The 16,289-nt window shown below is 53.6% G+C and overlaps 3 protein-coding genes across 3 annotated transcripts; 1 reads left to right on the plus strand and 2 right to left on the minus strand.

Moving 5' to 3' along the window:
• Nucleotides 1–1,041: 1,041 nt before the first annotated feature.
• On the minus strand, nt 1,042–5,365 carry NECHADRAFT_104452 (uncharacterized protein; the record flags this gene model as incomplete). The annotated part of the gene is made up of 4 exons (XM_003051113.1): nt 1,042–1,079; nt 1,122–2,092; nt 2,142–4,977; nt 5,344–5,365. The coding sequence occupies 4 exons, from the start codon at nt 5,363–5,365 to the stop codon at nt 1,042–1,044; spliced, it is 3,867 nt and encodes a 1,288-aa protein (XP_003051159.1).
• A 98-nt stretch (nt 5,366–5,463) lies between these two features.
• NECHADRAFT_69367 (uncharacterized protein) lies at nt 5,464–7,754 on the minus strand. The gene is made up of 3 exons (XM_003051114.1): nt 7,548–7,754; nt 5,993–7,459; nt 5,464–5,944 (listed from the first exon to the last, which is right to left on the minus strand). Exons 2-3 carry the CDS (start codon nt 7,306–7,308, stop codon nt 5,635–5,637), a joined length of 1,626 nt encoding a protein of 541 aa, XP_003051160.1. The 5' UTR covers nt 7,309–7,459; nt 7,548–7,754; the 3' UTR covers nt 5,464–5,634.
• A 5,606-nt stretch (nt 7,755–13,360) lies between these two features.
• NECHADRAFT_40827 (uncharacterized protein) lies at nt 13,361–15,570 on the plus strand (the record flags this gene model as incomplete). Its single annotated transcript, XM_003050733.1, has 3 exons — nt 13,361–13,475; nt 13,528–13,632; nt 13,682–15,570. 3 exons carry the CDS (start codon nt 13,361–13,363, stop codon nt 15,568–15,570), a joined length of 2,109 nt encoding a protein of 702 aa, XP_003050779.1.
• Between the last annotated feature and the right edge of the window lie 719 nt (nt 15,571–16,289).

The following is a 16,289-nucleotide window of genomic DNA, read 5'->3' on the forward strand; positions in this document are numbered from 1 at the left end:
CGTGTCTTGTTGTTGAGGAGCGACTTGGAATTGGAGGCTATTCACCAGAGGGAAGCCGTTATTGTGAGACCCACTTCACAACGGGGCATCAAAACTAGTCGATCCACAACCCTCCTCCTCTCACCATCTCCATTCTCTCGCCCATCACGCCGGCACATCTTCTGCATGTGCTTCTCCCCATCCATCAAGCAGAGGTTCCGTGGTCTAGTTGGTTATGGCATCTCGTTAACACCGAGAAGGTCCCCGGTTCGATCCCGGGCGGAACCACTCTTTTTGCACTCCTCTACCACAACTATCACCAAAACCCCCAACTCACCCACAACCCCACGCTTCTCTTTTTTTTTCACCTCCTCCACTCCAACTCGACGGACTCTTCAGCAGCATACGCACCTTCTGACGTCATCAAGCAAACAGGTTCCGTGGTCTAGTTGGTTATGGCATCTCGTTAACACCGAGAAGGTCCCCGGTTCAATCCCGGGCGGAACCATCCTTTTTTGCCCTCCTGGCCCATAACTCACACACAAACGCCTCGTGGACTTCTTGAGTGCCTCTCTTTGCTTGTCGAGAGGTGGTTGAGGGACTGGTGGCTTGGTGGTGGTTGAGTCTTTTTTGGAACTCGAGACCAGGGTTGTGGGTCTCACGATTCCTCGGAACTACCACCAACTTCACAAAGTCTTTGACAACTCCATTTCAGAGTGGATAACTCGTGTCTGGGAATGAAGTGTGCTTGAATATGAGAATTTTCAAATAGAGACTATCTGCATCTAAATGTGTTTGTCAGTGGTTATTCTTTGGCTCGGGACTTTGCTGTCAACATCTATTGGAATATGCCACTCAGGGAAGTTGGCTGCACTCATGTCACATGCTGTCAAGTATCCAATATAGTCGTCACAAGTTGAATTATGCACATCAGTTTGAATACTAGTTTGTTACATCAACAAATCTCTTCGTTATCAGGTACAATGCCATGTCATGATGCTTCATGCGCTGTACAACCCCAACTCCGTGCCAGGATATCTACATAGGTTAGTCTCTAAACAGTCATTCCCTTGCCTTGCCCTTGTGTTTGATACACCAAACTCCGTTTCATCCAATGCCATATTACTCAAAAGTTCCCCTACCCAGTAGACCGCCCACAACGCCAATTCTCCTCTCGGCACCCTTGACCTTTCGTTCCTCTCTCCTCCGCTCACTCTCCTCCAGCTTCGCCCTCCTCTCACTGTCACGCGCAAAAGCGTGCACACCACTCTTCTTGGTGGCACCCTTCTTGATCTTGGCTTCTTCTCCAAATCCGCTTGTTGGTGTAGAAGTTCCAGAGCTTGTTGTGGAAGTTGAGCCTGAGACGAGCGAGTTGGTTGTCGCACGGCGAAGCAGGGCAGGCACCTTGAATGAAGATGTCGAGGACGACGCAAATGCCATACGCCCAGTGCTGACAGACGAGGAGTTGTTGCGCTTGAGACTAATCCTGTCAACGACGGCGACGCGGCCGCGACGGGGGTTGGGTCCATCATTCTCCTTTTCACTATGACCATGAGGAGCAGCTTCTTCTTCACCCTCACTGTCCGACCCAGCCTCAGTTGCAGGAATGACTGACCCGTGAGGCTCCTCAAGAAGGTTGGAAAGAGTCTCGCGGACTTCGCCAATGTTGGAAGGCTTCTTGCCGTCCTTTGTTCTTCGCATATGGGCAGGGGGTCGGTTGTCCGCAGAGCCAAGTGTCTTTCGTGGCTGACTATCAGGGACAGTGTTGGATGTGTTGCTGTCTTCCTCCTGAGACTGAGACTGTTGCGATGACTCGTTTGGTTCCTCCGGTGCATCCAAAAAGTCCATCTCATCGTCACTGCCCCGATCTTCAATTGTTCGTAGGAACGCTTGGTTACCAGGGTTCTCGGCAATCTTCTTGACACGCTCATCGGCAAACAGTGCCTTCTGCATCTTTGCAAACTGACGACGCTTCATGCGCCTGCGTGCCTCGCCATCGTCGTCCGAATCATCAAGATCATAACCCGCACCACGCTTGCGGCGGAGCATACCAGTCGTGATGTCCTTGAAAAGCTTTTCAACTTGCTTCTCATCCTCTGCACGCTCGCGATCACTATGAAATGTTAGAATATGCTTCAACAGTAGAGTCAGATCACACTTACGCATAGAAAGCGGCAAGCTTAGCCTCGTCGACATCGTTTCCGGCCGCATCGTCGATAATCTCCTTGAGCGAGGCGACAGACTCGTTGTCACTGTCCTCACCGTCCGCACCACCGAGACCAGCGTACTCATCCTCAGATTCCTCAGCCTGCTCCTGAACCATTTCCTTGGCCTTGCTCTTCTTGTGGTCGAATGCCTCTTGGGCCTTGCGCTTCTTTTCCTTCTCCGCGCCCTCCTTGAGCTTGCTGAAGGCGGTGTTGGTTTTCTCAGCAACTGTGGGCTCCGGTGTTTCTTCGATGCGAAGAGGGGTCTCGGTCCTGCGACGAAGACGTCCGCGGCGAACTAGAGGCGAGTCTGGGCCAGCCTCCTCAGTATCAGCCATCACAGTACCGACAGTCGAGACAGGGACTTCAATAAATCTGTCCTTCAAGGGTGTGTGGTCCTGAAGACCACCATCCTGGGATAGCTCGATCATCTCAGAAAGCTGTGTGCTCTCCTCTCGTAGCAAGCTGTCGAGGCCACGCATCTGAGATTGAGAAAAGTTGAGTTTAACGCCCTGTGTTGTCTTTTGAGTGTCGTCCTTTTGGCTATCCATGATCATGTCTTCCATCGGCTCATCCATGGTGGCCGAGAAGTTGGAATCCGGGAAGTGGTCGAAGTCAGGCATCATGGATTGAGTTGGGCCGTTAGCAGAGTCCAGCTGACTATCGTCCATAGTGCCAGCAAAGATCTGGGTCAAGCCAAGACCAGCAGGTCCCTGAACGGGTAGGCCAGGGATAAAGGTCTTCTTGGCTGATCGGAGCACTGATGTGGGAGCGGCAGGGGACTGCGTGTTGGGAACAGTGGGTGATGTATGCACAGCGGTCTTCACGGCCTTGGGTGTCGACTTGACAATGTCTTCGTCCTCGTCGTCGGAGATAATGGCGATGGGTTTCCGTGTTCGTCGTTTGTGCAGGACTGGTAGGTCGTCTGCATCTTCATGAACGTCCTGGCTGACGAGAGGGGTCGAGTCCTCAGCATCGTCAGCAGATGCTTCCGACTCTGCGTCCTCTGCCTCAGCCTCAAGTAGAGGGTTGCTGTCTGCCTCTTCATCAGACTCTTCGTCCTCCTCCTCAGATCCAGACAACTCAGCAGCTGACGCCTCTGCATCGGCTTCATTACCAGACGCCTGGTATTCCTCATCGTCGCTATCATCCCAGGCGAGGGGATCAACCTCTCCATTCTCCTTCCTTTCCTTCTTTGCAGCAGCCCGCTCTTCCTGCATAATCTTCTGTGCCTCCTCTCGTGCCTTGGCGACAATGTCATCAACCTCCTGCATCTGGCGCTCGCGCTCCTCTGCAGTCTGGATAACGACACCCTGGGCCTTGAGCATCTCAATTCTTCGTTCACGCTCCACCTTGGCTTGCTGACGGGCCTTCTGCTGAAGGTAGGACTGAAGTTCGCCTGCGGTCATGCCGTGATCATCTCGTCGCCTTGTCTCCTTGCCAGGGGACTTGAGTTGGGCAAGAGCTTTCAAGGTGTGGATAGAGTTGTGCTCTTGGGCCTTCTTGGAGGGAACACTGTCGAAAACAGCCCTGACCCGGTCCTGAACAGTTGTGGTGATCTCAAGTTCGTCATCCGAGTCCAACATGGTGACGTTGACTCTGGCAGGAGGAAGCTTGACGCGAACCTGGCGACGGGGCTTTTTGGCGGGTTGCTGGCGATCAGGGATATCGATGGCTTTCCCCTTGCCCTTGTCCAACTTGAGCTTGGTAGAGTCTGCCAGGCTGTCGACGCTTGGCAGCTCCATGTCCTTGTCGGCCCTCTCAGCTACAGGCTCCGCGGGTTGCTTGGCCGTTGGTGGTGAGCTGGGTGGAGTTTCCGCCGCATCCTGCATTTCGACGTCGCTATGAGGTGTGGCGCCCCTGCTCGAGCTGACAACCTTGGGTTCAGGCTCGCCAGCAGGACGATAGTTGAAGCGCTCGAACAGGCTGTTCTTGGTGATCTTCTTCCGCGTCTTGGCCTCGTGTGTGAGCTGCATGTTTCTCGCCATCCTCTGAGTTTCCCGGTTCATCTCCTCGATGGCCTTCTTGCTTGCCTTCCTGATCTTGGGTCGGTCGGTTTGCGTGAGCCGGCGGCCACCCTCATCATCAGTGATGCCGGAGTCGTTGTCGTCCGAAGCCATTTGCTCCAGCTCCTGGGCAAGCTCTTCTTGCCGGGCAAGTCGCTCGGCCTTCCGTGCTTCCTCGGCAGCCTCTTGGGCGCGCCTCTCTCGCGCCTTGCGCTCGGCGAGTGCCATGAGACGTTCCTTAGAGGGCAAGTTGCCTTCAGAGTCGGAGTCGGCTTGGGCTGATTTGGACGGCGAGGGGCGGGCGGGTGATGATACGAAAAGTGCCGGGCTGGGTTCTCTGGATGCTCGAGTTGAGCCATTGGCAGCTGGTGACTGTGGTGCCCGTCGGAATAATCTTCGGGGAGCAACCGGGAGGTCGTCGTCTTCCGACTGTGCATCGGGCATATCGACATTTTTCTCTTTCTGTGCCTCCTTCTCGAGCTCAAACATCTTCCTCACGCGGTCTCGAGCTGTTGTTTCCTTGCTGTTGGTTGTGGCCTCCGTTGCCTGTGGTGCCTTGGTAACGGCCTGCATCCTTGACGCGAGCCTACCGCGAGGTCTAATCTCTTCCTCGGACTCATCATCAGATGCATCCTCATTTTGTGTAGATAATTGTGTGAGGTCGATGTCTCGTTTCCGCTGTGGCGACCTGGTCTTTGTGGTTTCTTGTGAAGGAGAGGCTTCGTCGTCGCTGCTCCCAGCCTCTAGGAGGGCTTTGAGTTGAGCTCGCGGTGATAGTTGCGGTTGCTCTGGAGACCCAACTGACGACGCAGGGGACGAAGATCGAGGGGTGGTAGCCATGGTGAATGGCTGTGATGTTGGATTAAAAATCGTATGAGACAGCCAGCATGTAAATGAAAACAAATATATCGCTTAATCGGTCAAGTTTTGGAGGGGTGAGTGATGTTGATGAATTGATGAATGAGAGAGTGTGGATGTGGATGGTGGGTGTGGAGGAATTGGGAGGTGGCTCTCAAAAGGTGTCAGTGCGTGGTGGGGAGCTTTACGCGACGCGTAGTTTAAGAGGCGTTGGCGATACGCGACGCATCACAACCGCGTAAAGGACATCGCGAGCCACCACAGCCACATAAAAACCCCTGTCCTGGGGCTGTCACGATGGTTGCTCCGTGCACGCATTCGTCGATTGCCGCGGTTCAGAGCATTTAACACTTTGAACAAGGCACGGGCCTAACTTAGACATGGGTATCAAGCGTTGTCATGGCATCAAGGGACTTGGCATGAGAAGAACGGACATGTTCAATTTAGGAGCCTATGAATATGTAGTTGATACTTGTCTCTCCTCCTTTTTTTTGGTTCTTTTATGTTGTCTCTTTCAGTAATGACTGTCCTATATCCTCCTCTTTCATTCTGTCTAAAAGCAATTGAATCAATTGAGCATGCAATGCTTAGAAGAGCTTGTGCTCAAGGGTCATGTCAGACTCGGGCTCAAGACCGACACAGGCGCGGAAGATGTTGGTCAAAGCCGCGCGCTGCTTGGCAAGAGCGTTGACAACCGGGGTGCCGGGAGGAGTCAGAGGAGCCTTGAGCATGTAGCTGAGCACACTCAGGACGCTGTGGAAGCTCTTGTACTCAGTGGTGGCGGCTCCGTCGGTGGAGGCAGACTTCCACTGGATACGAGACATCATCTCAGCGATGATGACCAGGTCAATGATCAGGGGAGAAGCAAGGAGAGAGTCCTCGCAGATGTTGAACATCCTATTTCCTGTTAGCGACGTTCACATCAGAGCACAATTATCAACTCACGAAATGGTCTGGTGGCCACCCATGAAAATCTCAGCGTAGTACTCATCGAGTGCACGCTTGTTGTCGGCAACCGCGGGCATGTACTTGATCACAACGCAGTGGTCGGGATGCTCACCCTTCTTGTACAGCACGTGGTTAGCCTCGACCATGTCGTCGACGACATTGGACTTGGAAATCTCCTTGGAGCGGAACTGCTTCTGGGAGCTCAGGTTCTTGCCATCATTATTGCCAAGATGGTTGTAACTGGCAATAGAGGTCAACTTGATACCGGCGTTGATCAGGAAGTCAACAAGGGCCGACTTCATCTTGGTCTGGCCAGACTTGAAGTCATCACCACCAATGAAGGCGTTGTGCTTCTCGGCAAGCTCAATGGCACCAGGGACAAAGGTGTTCTGGGGAGAACCGTTGATGAAGGGGGCGCCCTCGAGGATACAGGCGACAGCAAAGACGGTCGAGGGAGCAACCTCCTCGTGACCCTGCTCAATAGCCTTGAGAAGGTTGTCGGCCGTGTCGTTGACACCCTGGATGAGGTCGGCATATCGCTCAGTGTTGGCAGTCCACATGACAATGACCTTGTCAAGGCCGTTCTTGGCCTTGAAGTCACGGATGTCCTTGCGGAGCTGCTCAACGTGAGCCATGGAAGCCTTGGTACCCTCGAGGACGTTGTCGGCGCGATCCTCCTGGTTGGCAGCAATGAAGTCAGGGTAGTAGATGGAGGGAAGAGGAACCATCTCGGTCATCTCCTTCTTAACCTGGGCCTTGAGGGTAGGCTCAAGGACCTGAGCGCGGTCCATGGCCTGAGCCAGGTTCATCTTGCTAATGTCCCAACCGCCGATGACGAGGTCATTGGGGTGAACCATGGGCAAGATGTTGTGGAAGGGGATGTTGACTTCCTGGTGGGTCTTGGCATCAGTGCCGAGCTTGAGGGTCGAGCTCATGACAACGGAACCATAGTAGTTGGACTCGCGAGGACCCTCCTTGGTCTCCCAGGAGAGCTGGCGGCGGTTGGCGAGGATGCCGGCGGTGACGGTGGTTCCGTTGTTGCCGCCCCAACCGACCAGCATCATGCCGACCTTGGGAATCTTGCGGTCGACCTTGAAATCGTAGAGGGTCTCATTGGGAGTAGCAACATACTTGCCATTGGCGTCAACGTCGACTTTAGTGGTGCGGTAGGTGTACTTGGAACGAATTTCCGCATCAGTGTAGGTGACATTGGGGGAGTTGACGGTGAAGAGGTCCTGGTTGGCCGAAGAGCCTCGGCCGTTGGTGTAAGCCCCGTTCGAGGAGCCCGTGCCGACTTCCGCGTGAGGAGCCATGGTGAGCGAATGGTTCTTGACGTGGAAGTTTGCGATTTGCGTAGATTGGACGGGTTCAGATTTTGATTTCGACCTTTACTGTTCAAAGGTCGAGTCCGCTGAGCCTCCGGAATCGGCTGAGCAGCGGGCTCCTGCGAACGGGTGGTGCGTCCTGGAAGGGGTCAGCATTATGAAATTTGATTATATTTTCAACCATCTCGAGGATTGGATATCCTCCATGATGTTAGATCTTGACATACGAGTTAAGGAGATTGGAAAACGTCTTGACGACTGTAGTGACCAAGGTTCGGTGCCTTGGTCCTCTTGTAAGAGTTTGTTTAGATTTGGCGGGGTGGTTGTCGCGGGGTAGCGGGGTAGACAGCAGTCGAGGATATGGGGTTTTAAAGGGTTAAAGGGGTTGAAGGTGCTTTGTTAAGAAGCTTGATGTTTCTGGGAGTTTTGACGAGTGTTGGTGGTAAAGCAGAAGAGTAGAATCAGAAAATCCAAGGGATGGGGAGGGTTCAAATACGGCACGGGATGGAGACAAGCAGTAGGTACTGCCACGTTTGGTTCCCCCATTGTGGGTTTTGGGCGGTGAGCGCTGACGACGCGGCGCTAGCGGAGTCGCGATAATCTAGCGGCTTGCGGAGCGCCTGCGGAGGGCTCGGGGAGGGACAATTGGTTGGGCCTAGGTAATGTCTTCTGTATGTTTGTGGACACTTCTGCACAGCCGAAGGCAGCAGGCTTTCCCACAGGGTTGGCAGCGTTGGGATCGGAGGCCCGGAGGATTCAGCACACAGCTTGAAGAGGCGGAGATGGCTTCGACTTGATGCTGTAGCTACATTGAGAACGAAGAGCTGGCACGCGAGCATGATTAACCGTTAAGTCTTGTCTTGATCTGGAGCTGGTACCTTAAGAGACAGTCTCGGCAATTGAGTTCAACATGACACCTCTAACCCTCCAGTCAAGTCATGGCTGACCCTGCCATCATGCAGAGTGCTTCCTTTTGCTCCCCCCCCCCCCCCCCCATGCACAAAAAGACCCGTCTTGCCGAACGAGTGGCCTGAGCCCCTGACATTGTGCATTTCCCAACATTCGACACCTCGGTACAGCACGGTAGCTTCGCTTGATGTTAGTTCGTGCAGGAGAGAACACAAGAGGTATCGTCCCGCTTAGCCGCTGCCAATGAACCCGTGTCGTGTGTCTTGGTCCCTACCGGTGTCATCCCCGGTGATTGGCCTTACCCGGGACCTTCGGCGATCCTTTAAAGTCCGCTCCCGATTCCGTTGAGCTTCCGCGACTTCGGCGTGGAACCGAGATTTCGAGGACGGCGGAAAAACTTGGACGGGCAAGAGGTCTTGCGTGTTGCGTGTGTGAACTTGCAGAGACATTGTCGCACCATACTGAGCCGCCTGCTGCAGATAACCCGTTATTGTTATTGCCACAGGCCGTCGTACTCGCATGTGGCTCTGATACGCTCGAGACACAGCATGCCAAGATTGCGCGAATATGTGCCTCGCTTTTTCGTCCTTTTGTTATGGCGAGTGAGCGCAAGTTCTGAGCTGTAAGATGTCCATAACGTCAGCCGCATATGTAGGGAACCTTTGGATGGAAAAGAACGCGGAAACTATCCCGCAAGCTCGAAGAGGTTATTATTCCATCCACCTAAACAGCTGGACTTTTGGTCTTGGCACGAGACCTTCAATGTCTCTGGTTCAGTAACCGAATTTGTTCTAGCTTCTCAACCATGATACATTCCGTCCTGCAGACTTGCAACAAGACACGTGCATGCCAATCGATAACGTATCTACCGACCGCTGGAACAGCTTGCTATCAAGCACGAAGAAACCACGGGAAAGACTGTCCCATCGCTTGGTCCGTCCCGTGAGTCGTGCTGTTGTCGATCATCCCACCAGAGAGCGCTAGCCATTATCCCGCAACGGCTCCAGCGCTTGCGGTAACAATTCGCTTGTCCCAACATCCATATCTCTGTCCATTTAAACAGGGGTCATAGCGCCAGCTGTCGCAGTGTGCTGCAGATCTTTCTCCAGGGTCTCATCATTGTTCCTGTGGTGAGGTGAAACTTGTTCCTTCACATGTAACCATGGGTGCTCATGAGCCGAAGCTCCACATCGGTTCAAACTGATGTTTGCGATCATGCTCTTCTCCGCCGGGTGAATCAATGTTCCGTAGGTTCCGGCTTCACCGTCAAATGCGGGAGAGTCAGAGTGTAGGTTAGTTAGGAGTGAGTTTGCTCCGTGGAGACCTCGTGGAGAGGCATGAGGTCTTAGGAGCTATGACCTCTTTATTAGATGGAGAACTGCTGGATCCGAGGAAGCTTCCCCCTCTGTGGACCACAGTTGTTCAATTTGTCCCAGCAACCCGATCAAGTCCATTGTCATGGAACCTATCACCATCCGAACCAGTCTTGGAATGGATCTGTGGATTGATGGACTACATATGCAAGACCCCACGATCAACCTGAAGCATCCTCTGACCAAGTTCTAGATGTTGCGGGGCGATCTCTCGTTCCTGATGAGGTCTTGGTGTGGGCTCTGTAGAATCTGCCAAGAACCGCCATGCCTCTCATTGCCATGGCGACATCCTGATTCTCTGTGTCAAAAAGGCGCAATAAAAGCTAGACTCTGAGATATGCCGCCGCCAGTGTCAACTAGAAGACCAGTCGAAGCGCCCATCGCAGGGCATTGCTTGTCTAGCCTTCGTTGCCATGCAATAACTGGCGACATTTCTTCATCTCAGCCCCGTGCATCCGAGACAGGTCATGTGTGTCAGATAGCCGATCGACGATCATACTCACGAAATTGCCCCCTCAAAACCGCTGTTATCGTGAACCACACAAGCCATCACCTTAAAATGAGACCCATGCGAGGCTAGGCCTGGAACCCCCAATGACGTTCACCGACACTATCAGCCGCTGTGGACTCTTGGCAGCTCATGACTAGCATGGGCACTAGATGTCAAAGGTCTGATGAGGTAACGACCCTGAGGGATACGGATTGGTCCTGACGATAAGGAGGATGTCAGACGGTGCGGAGCCTGGAATACTTCGTTGAAGATGGTCGTATGATGGATTTGCTTCTGTGCAGTCGAGGCGTCTCATTGTCTTTAATCTGGACGTCAGTAGAGTATGACAAAATCTCATGGATGGTTCTTAGTGCCGAACTTGTCAGCCACGATCATCACACGACTGTGGTCTCGTCCAGGGGTAGCTCCAGTCTGCTAGCCCGGCAACTGGAAACGAACTGTTTTCAGCCCTAGGTCGTGTGGTCGTTGTGGCGGGAGTTTTGAGCTCTCGTCTGCCGAAGAAATGACTCTTGGGGCGTCTCATCGTGGCGTTTCTTGGTAACCGATCTATTGATGTTTGGCTGATGCTTGGCGCTCCAGTGTTGATGCCCTCATCCGGGAGAGAGTGGAGGGCATCGCCATCGTTCTTCCCGTCAAAGACCTGAGACAGTGGGTACCAGAGCAGCGGCATTTAATGCTTGGCTGTCTCGGGCCTTTGCAACACGCTTGTCTCGTAGATCCGGCTGCGCTATCCTCGGCACAATCCTCGACGGTTGGAGATTGCATCGCGAGTGAACCCTCCAACCACCCGTCACCGAGTGTCACTCTGATCACGGGGTAGTTGAGCACTAACAGACAGCAACCTGCTGTATTTGGCGCGAAGAGATGAAGATCAGCCACGGTCTGTCACGGCGTAGCCCCCCCCCCAAAGAGGACAAGCAATTAAGAAGCAGTCTCTAAGAGGCCGGGGTCAAGAGTGTCAAAGCCATTCATTTTGTCCTACACGAGCCAATCAATATCAATGGAGGGCAACCCATGCCCGCTGCCAGAGAGATTACTCCGTACAGGATCCATCAGGAACCGACGCCAATGCATGCATGCACAATTTCTCCGCTTGCGGTCCCCTTTCAGCCTTGTTCATAGTGGGTGGTGTGTGATAGCTAAACCGGATCGAGAAGCCCGCTGATGCCGTCTCGAGGTCGGCGAGTGATGAAGCGGCATTGTTGGTTGTCTCGCGTCGTTAGTGGACAGGATTATTGATTTGCAGCATCCTCAGTAATTGCGCTGCGGGCTTCCATCTCGAATTCTAGCTTTGACAGGCTGTTGTTCCCCACGACGCTTCACACCACGCGAGGAGCAATAAAAGCAGGCGTTTGATGAGGTAGCTCCCCTTTTGGTCGGCCGAGACCCCATTCAGGACTAGGGCCACCAGGGGCGCTTCTCCACTGGACAGAGCTCCTGCAAGGTACCCGTAGCCGTTCAGGTTCGCCTGTTCCATTCGCAACGTTGGATCCGTTCTTTTCCTTCTCTTGTAATGGATGGATCCATGGAAGAAGGACGGACGCTGTGGCGTCTCGTATGACTTGAGCCGGTTGAGGCCGGGCCTTTGTTCTTTCTGCGCTTCTTGGTCGATGGTTGCGGGAATCGTTTGATGAGCAACAGTTAGCAGAGCGCTCCGTGGCCAGTGACGGTAACGCATCTGGACGATCCGCACTGCAAACGTTGGCGTGAGCTGCATGCATCGTTTATCGACGCAGCCAAGAGCCAATTGCGGACTGCTCAACCCTCTTCGGATCACAACGCAACCTTCCGTATCGGTGGAACTGGTGCAGGGCGGCCAGTCCGAACAAAGGACGGTATTGCCCAGGTACAGCGTCGCCCTGGTCCCCGTCCCCGTCTTCCAAAGAGGCAAATGGATGCATATGCATCATTGAGGAGGCGAACGAACCGAATCACCGAAGAGCGAGGCCCTGTTCTGCAATACCAGGAATGACAGACCAATCTTGGCTCCCGCAGTGTCTCTGCCATCTCGCCAACCCGCCCTGAAGATTGACCGCATGGCCGCAGAGCCGTGTCTCAGGCCGCCTCCCCACGCACGCCAGCGCCGGGGTGTGCGAACGCTATTCTATTCTACAGAGAAGCTTCGGCGAAGCAGCCGGCAGGTCGTACAAAGTTTTGGATGCTGGGTCGCGGTTGGAATGTTCGTTACCACGATATTGGATGTGACGGCTAAGAATAGCACCCACGGGAGGACAAAGACAAGAGATTGATGGGACAAGCACTTGATCCGATGCATCGATGCGCCACCACCAACGACAGAGCCGTGAGAGATGGGGCATGATTTTAGAGTCAAAAAGACAAGCGCAGAACCCACTGGCAAAGACTCACGGATGCTCTGGCCGGCCTCCATCTTCCTGCTGCTCATATTATTCCACACCGCGCCCACCGCAAACCCGTCAGGTTAAAAGCCGTCTCGTTGCAGTCACCAACCAGGGGTACAAGGATCTCTCGGCCAGCGCTGTGACCAAGGGCGCCGACGTGAGCCAGGATTAGAGCCTGGGATAAGCCTGCTACCAGCCATTAGTTCGGCCAAGGGCCAAGGGTCCCCCCCTTTAGCATCAACCCGCCCACTCGCCCTCCACATTCGAGACACGATGCGCATCGTCCCCTTCTTGCAAGTCGACACCTGACTTTCTTTCTGTCCTTTCACGTCGCAGCCGTGTTCGTGTCGTGTTTCGCCTCTTTCTTTCCGTTCTGTTCCTTGTTTTCTGCTGAATCTGCAAGTCATTTTCAGTTGAACGACGACGAGGCTGGACTCGAGACGAACCGTATTCTCATCCTCGACATCGCTCACCGACTGACTCGCTTGGATACTACCCCGACCACCGACGCGGCAATTCCACAGGGATTCTCGACTCTTCAGTTCAGCTCAAACCGATCTTGACATTGCAACTTGACAGTTTATCGGCCGTAACATTCATCACAGCTTTGACTTGCCTTTTGGCATATTTCGCTGCCGTCATCGACCCCAGGAACACCGGTCACAGAACTGGCCTGGGGTACGAATGTAAAGGTCTCACATCAAGCGCTCTGCTGAGACGACCGCAACAGAACCTGCGTTTATCGTCCGTTCTGCGCATTCCACAAGGCCCATTCTCACACTTTGGCTGGCGAAACTGGACGGCATCGCTTTAATGCAGATTGGAAGAGTTTCTGTGTCGAATAAAGCTGGATATCCTCACCGATTGCGACACAACACACCGTCACCATGGCTGTCCCACGAGAGTCCATGTTTCTACCGACCATCAAATGTTCGTCATGTGGTAACCAAGTAGAAATATCTCTCATGGGCGAGCACATCTGTACCCCGGCAGAACCTGAACGTAAGAACATTGAAGAAAATCCATCTTGCGCCTGGTACTGACTCGATAATAGTCTCACCGCCGCCAGAGGAGTACGAGCCCTACACGCCATACAGCCCAGTACCACCTCCCGAAAAGCATGGCCGGGTACCACCATCACTTGACGTCAATGCTGCCAGTGAGTTGGTCTAGCAAATTGGGTTAAGGAGTCGCTGACGATGTTGTAGACCAGCCTTTTCTGCGTCAAGGGCAGCTTACACCAAACAGTGATCTATCACCACCAGGCGGAATGGGAACCTTTTTTGATTCAGCCCCAACACCTCATGAAGATGACCTGATCATGCCGTCTCCGCGCCCGGTCGAGCGACCTGGCGCATATGGAGGCTTCGGTGAGAAGAAGCATGGTCCGGACATGCAACCTCGCTCTATTAGCCCTAACGGTGGAGTGAATAATACACTACTCAAACGACTCGACACGATCGCGCCAGGCCCTTTCGATGCTATCCGCAGCCCCTCAGCGACATCACCATCATTTCCAAAAGAAATAACTGGCAGCACTAATAACACGATCACTAAGCACGACGATTTTCTGAGTGCGTCGCCAAAAGACATCTACATCTCGAACAGAACCGACATGTCGACATCTCCCACGGGAAGCAACACCATCAGCGCTGTACCGCCACCGCGGCCATCGAGGGACGACTATGAAGGGATTGGGAACCCTTATGATTCGGATGATCAACTCCAACCCCAGCCTCTGGGACTCATTAACCGCTCCGATACATTCCCGAAATCATCATTCAGGCCAGAGCCACCTTTGAGGACACCTTCAGCACCGGGAACGAAGCCTGAGCTGGTCAAAGCCGAGGATCGTCGTGGTCATGTATCAAGGCCATCCATGGGACCAGACACATCAAGACCACCTCCTCCACGCAAGAGTTTGCTTCGGCCGCAACATCCCGGCAAGATTTCAGCATCGGTTGATCTTGCCGCTGAATTCGGTGTCAACAATCCCTATCACACGCCTTCTGACTCAACATCTTCTGGCTACTCGACTTTTAGCCACCAGAGCCGTGGCAGCTCCCAGACCAGCCAGGCGAGATCTCAAGCCCGTCGCGACCATTCAGACACATCGACTATGGATGGTTTGATGACTGACCTGGAAACCTCAATGGAGAGCTTGGGTTCCAAGGACCCTGCTCCACTACAGGTCCCTTCTCGGACCAAGTCACCCCTTGCGGAGTCACCCCTGGAAATTTCTCCGAAAGACCACAAGCCGGACTTTATCACTCAAAATGGACCTCAGGTCGAGACCCGAGAACGACCAAGCGAGCAAAACTTGTTCCCGGCCTATGGATCCTCGCCGCAAGACCCATACCATCACGACCCCCTCGCCCAAGCAGGCCGTGGAGCCAGCAATATCCCCGCCCCTCTAGCACCTCCCATGCGAAAGGGTTCTCAAGATCCCGTGAGGTCTAGGGGTAACTGCAAGGCTTGCAAGCTTGCTATTACAGGAAAGAGTATCTCTTCAGCGGATGGAAGATTGACAGGAAAATACCACAAGGCCTGCTTTGTCTGCACAACGTGCACCCAGCCTTTTACGTCGGCCGAGTTCTACGTTCTCGACGACAAGCCTTACTGCGAGCACCACTACCACAAGCTCAACGGCAGTCTCTGCGGAAGCTGCGCGAACGGTATCGAAGGACAATACCTGGAGGACGAGTTTGCCATCAAGTATCACGTTGGCTGCTTCCGATGTCTCGACTGCGGCCGATCCCTCTCTGAAGGCTACTTTGAGGTGGATGGCAAGTCATACTGCGAACGGGATGCCTGGCGACGAGTTCAACAACCTTGGATCTCTACCAATGGACAGCCCATGGACCCCAACGGGCCCATGAAGGGACCACCCGCTCGGTCAGCGTCCGGATCCCGACCCCCGAACGGCATGGTTGGTCTCCCCAGCCATCCCGCACAACGGCTCGGCCCTGGCATGGGTCTCCCGCGACCTCCGTATGGCATGCCGCCGCCAGGCCACCGCCTTGCACCCGGACCTCTCGGACCCCCTGGCCCCCGACCCCGGATGAACAAGCGCAACACTCGCCTTGGCATGATGTAACGACCTGATGTATAATTCGCTTCATATGCTTCGAACGCTACGACGCTATATGGAACCCACTACCTTGTCTTGTAATATTGATCTTTGACGCGTCCAGGACGCGGATACTATAACTCTGTCTGCTTTTGCTGGTTTTTGTGCGGGGAGTTGAGCTGGCATGTGGACGTTTTTGTCGTTATTATACCCCCCCTGTTTTTGAACCCTTCCCCGAAGCACTTGTTTATATAGAGAGATCCTCCCGGACCTGTTTTTGAGCATCAGTGCGGGCGGCTTTATTGTCCTGATTTATGGGTATGATCCGTTGCCAGCAATCATGGGGGAGATTTGGAGTACGGGATGAGCATTTGGCAGGATAGGCCTCGGCGGCATAGCATTGTGATGAGTACAGACTTGACGTCTCCCTAATTGAATTATAGTTGAGACTACTTTTGATGTTCTTACTGGGATTGAGATGTTGGCCCCCTTGTAATGACTGGATATTAAATGTCTAATTGGGGCCTGTCAACCGAGGATGAATTTGAACCCCTGAACGGATTTCTTGTCGTTCATGGTCCCGCTGTGGCTTGCCTTTATCTGGACATTTTCCCACGCGACGCCCTCGGTCGTTATTCAGGGGTAAGGGAGGTGACAAAATCGGAGCCGGAGGAATTATTGACGCCTAATAATGTCAAGCCTTTGGCTTTTTAGTTTTCTAGGATAATGTGGAAAGGCATTAACGA

The sequence above is a fragment of the Fusarium vanettenii genome (genome assembly GCF_000151355.1).
Source record: "Fusarium vanettenii 77-13-4 chromosome 5 genomic scaffold NECHAsca_5_chr5_3_0, whole genome shotgun sequence".
Classification (NCBI taxonomy): domain Eukaryota; kingdom Fungi; phylum Ascomycota; class Sordariomycetes; order Hypocreales; family Nectriaceae; genus Fusarium; species Fusarium vanettenii.

Coding starts and splice junctions, on each gene's coding strand:
- NECHADRAFT_69367 (XM_003051114.1), bottom strand. CDS start 7,308: ATGGCTCCTCACGCGGAAGTCGGCACGGGCTCCTCGAACGGGGCTTAC. Junction 5,945..5,992: donor GGTGGCCACCAGACCATTTC/GTGAGTTGATAA, acceptor AACAGGAAATAG/GATGTTCAACATCTGCGAGG.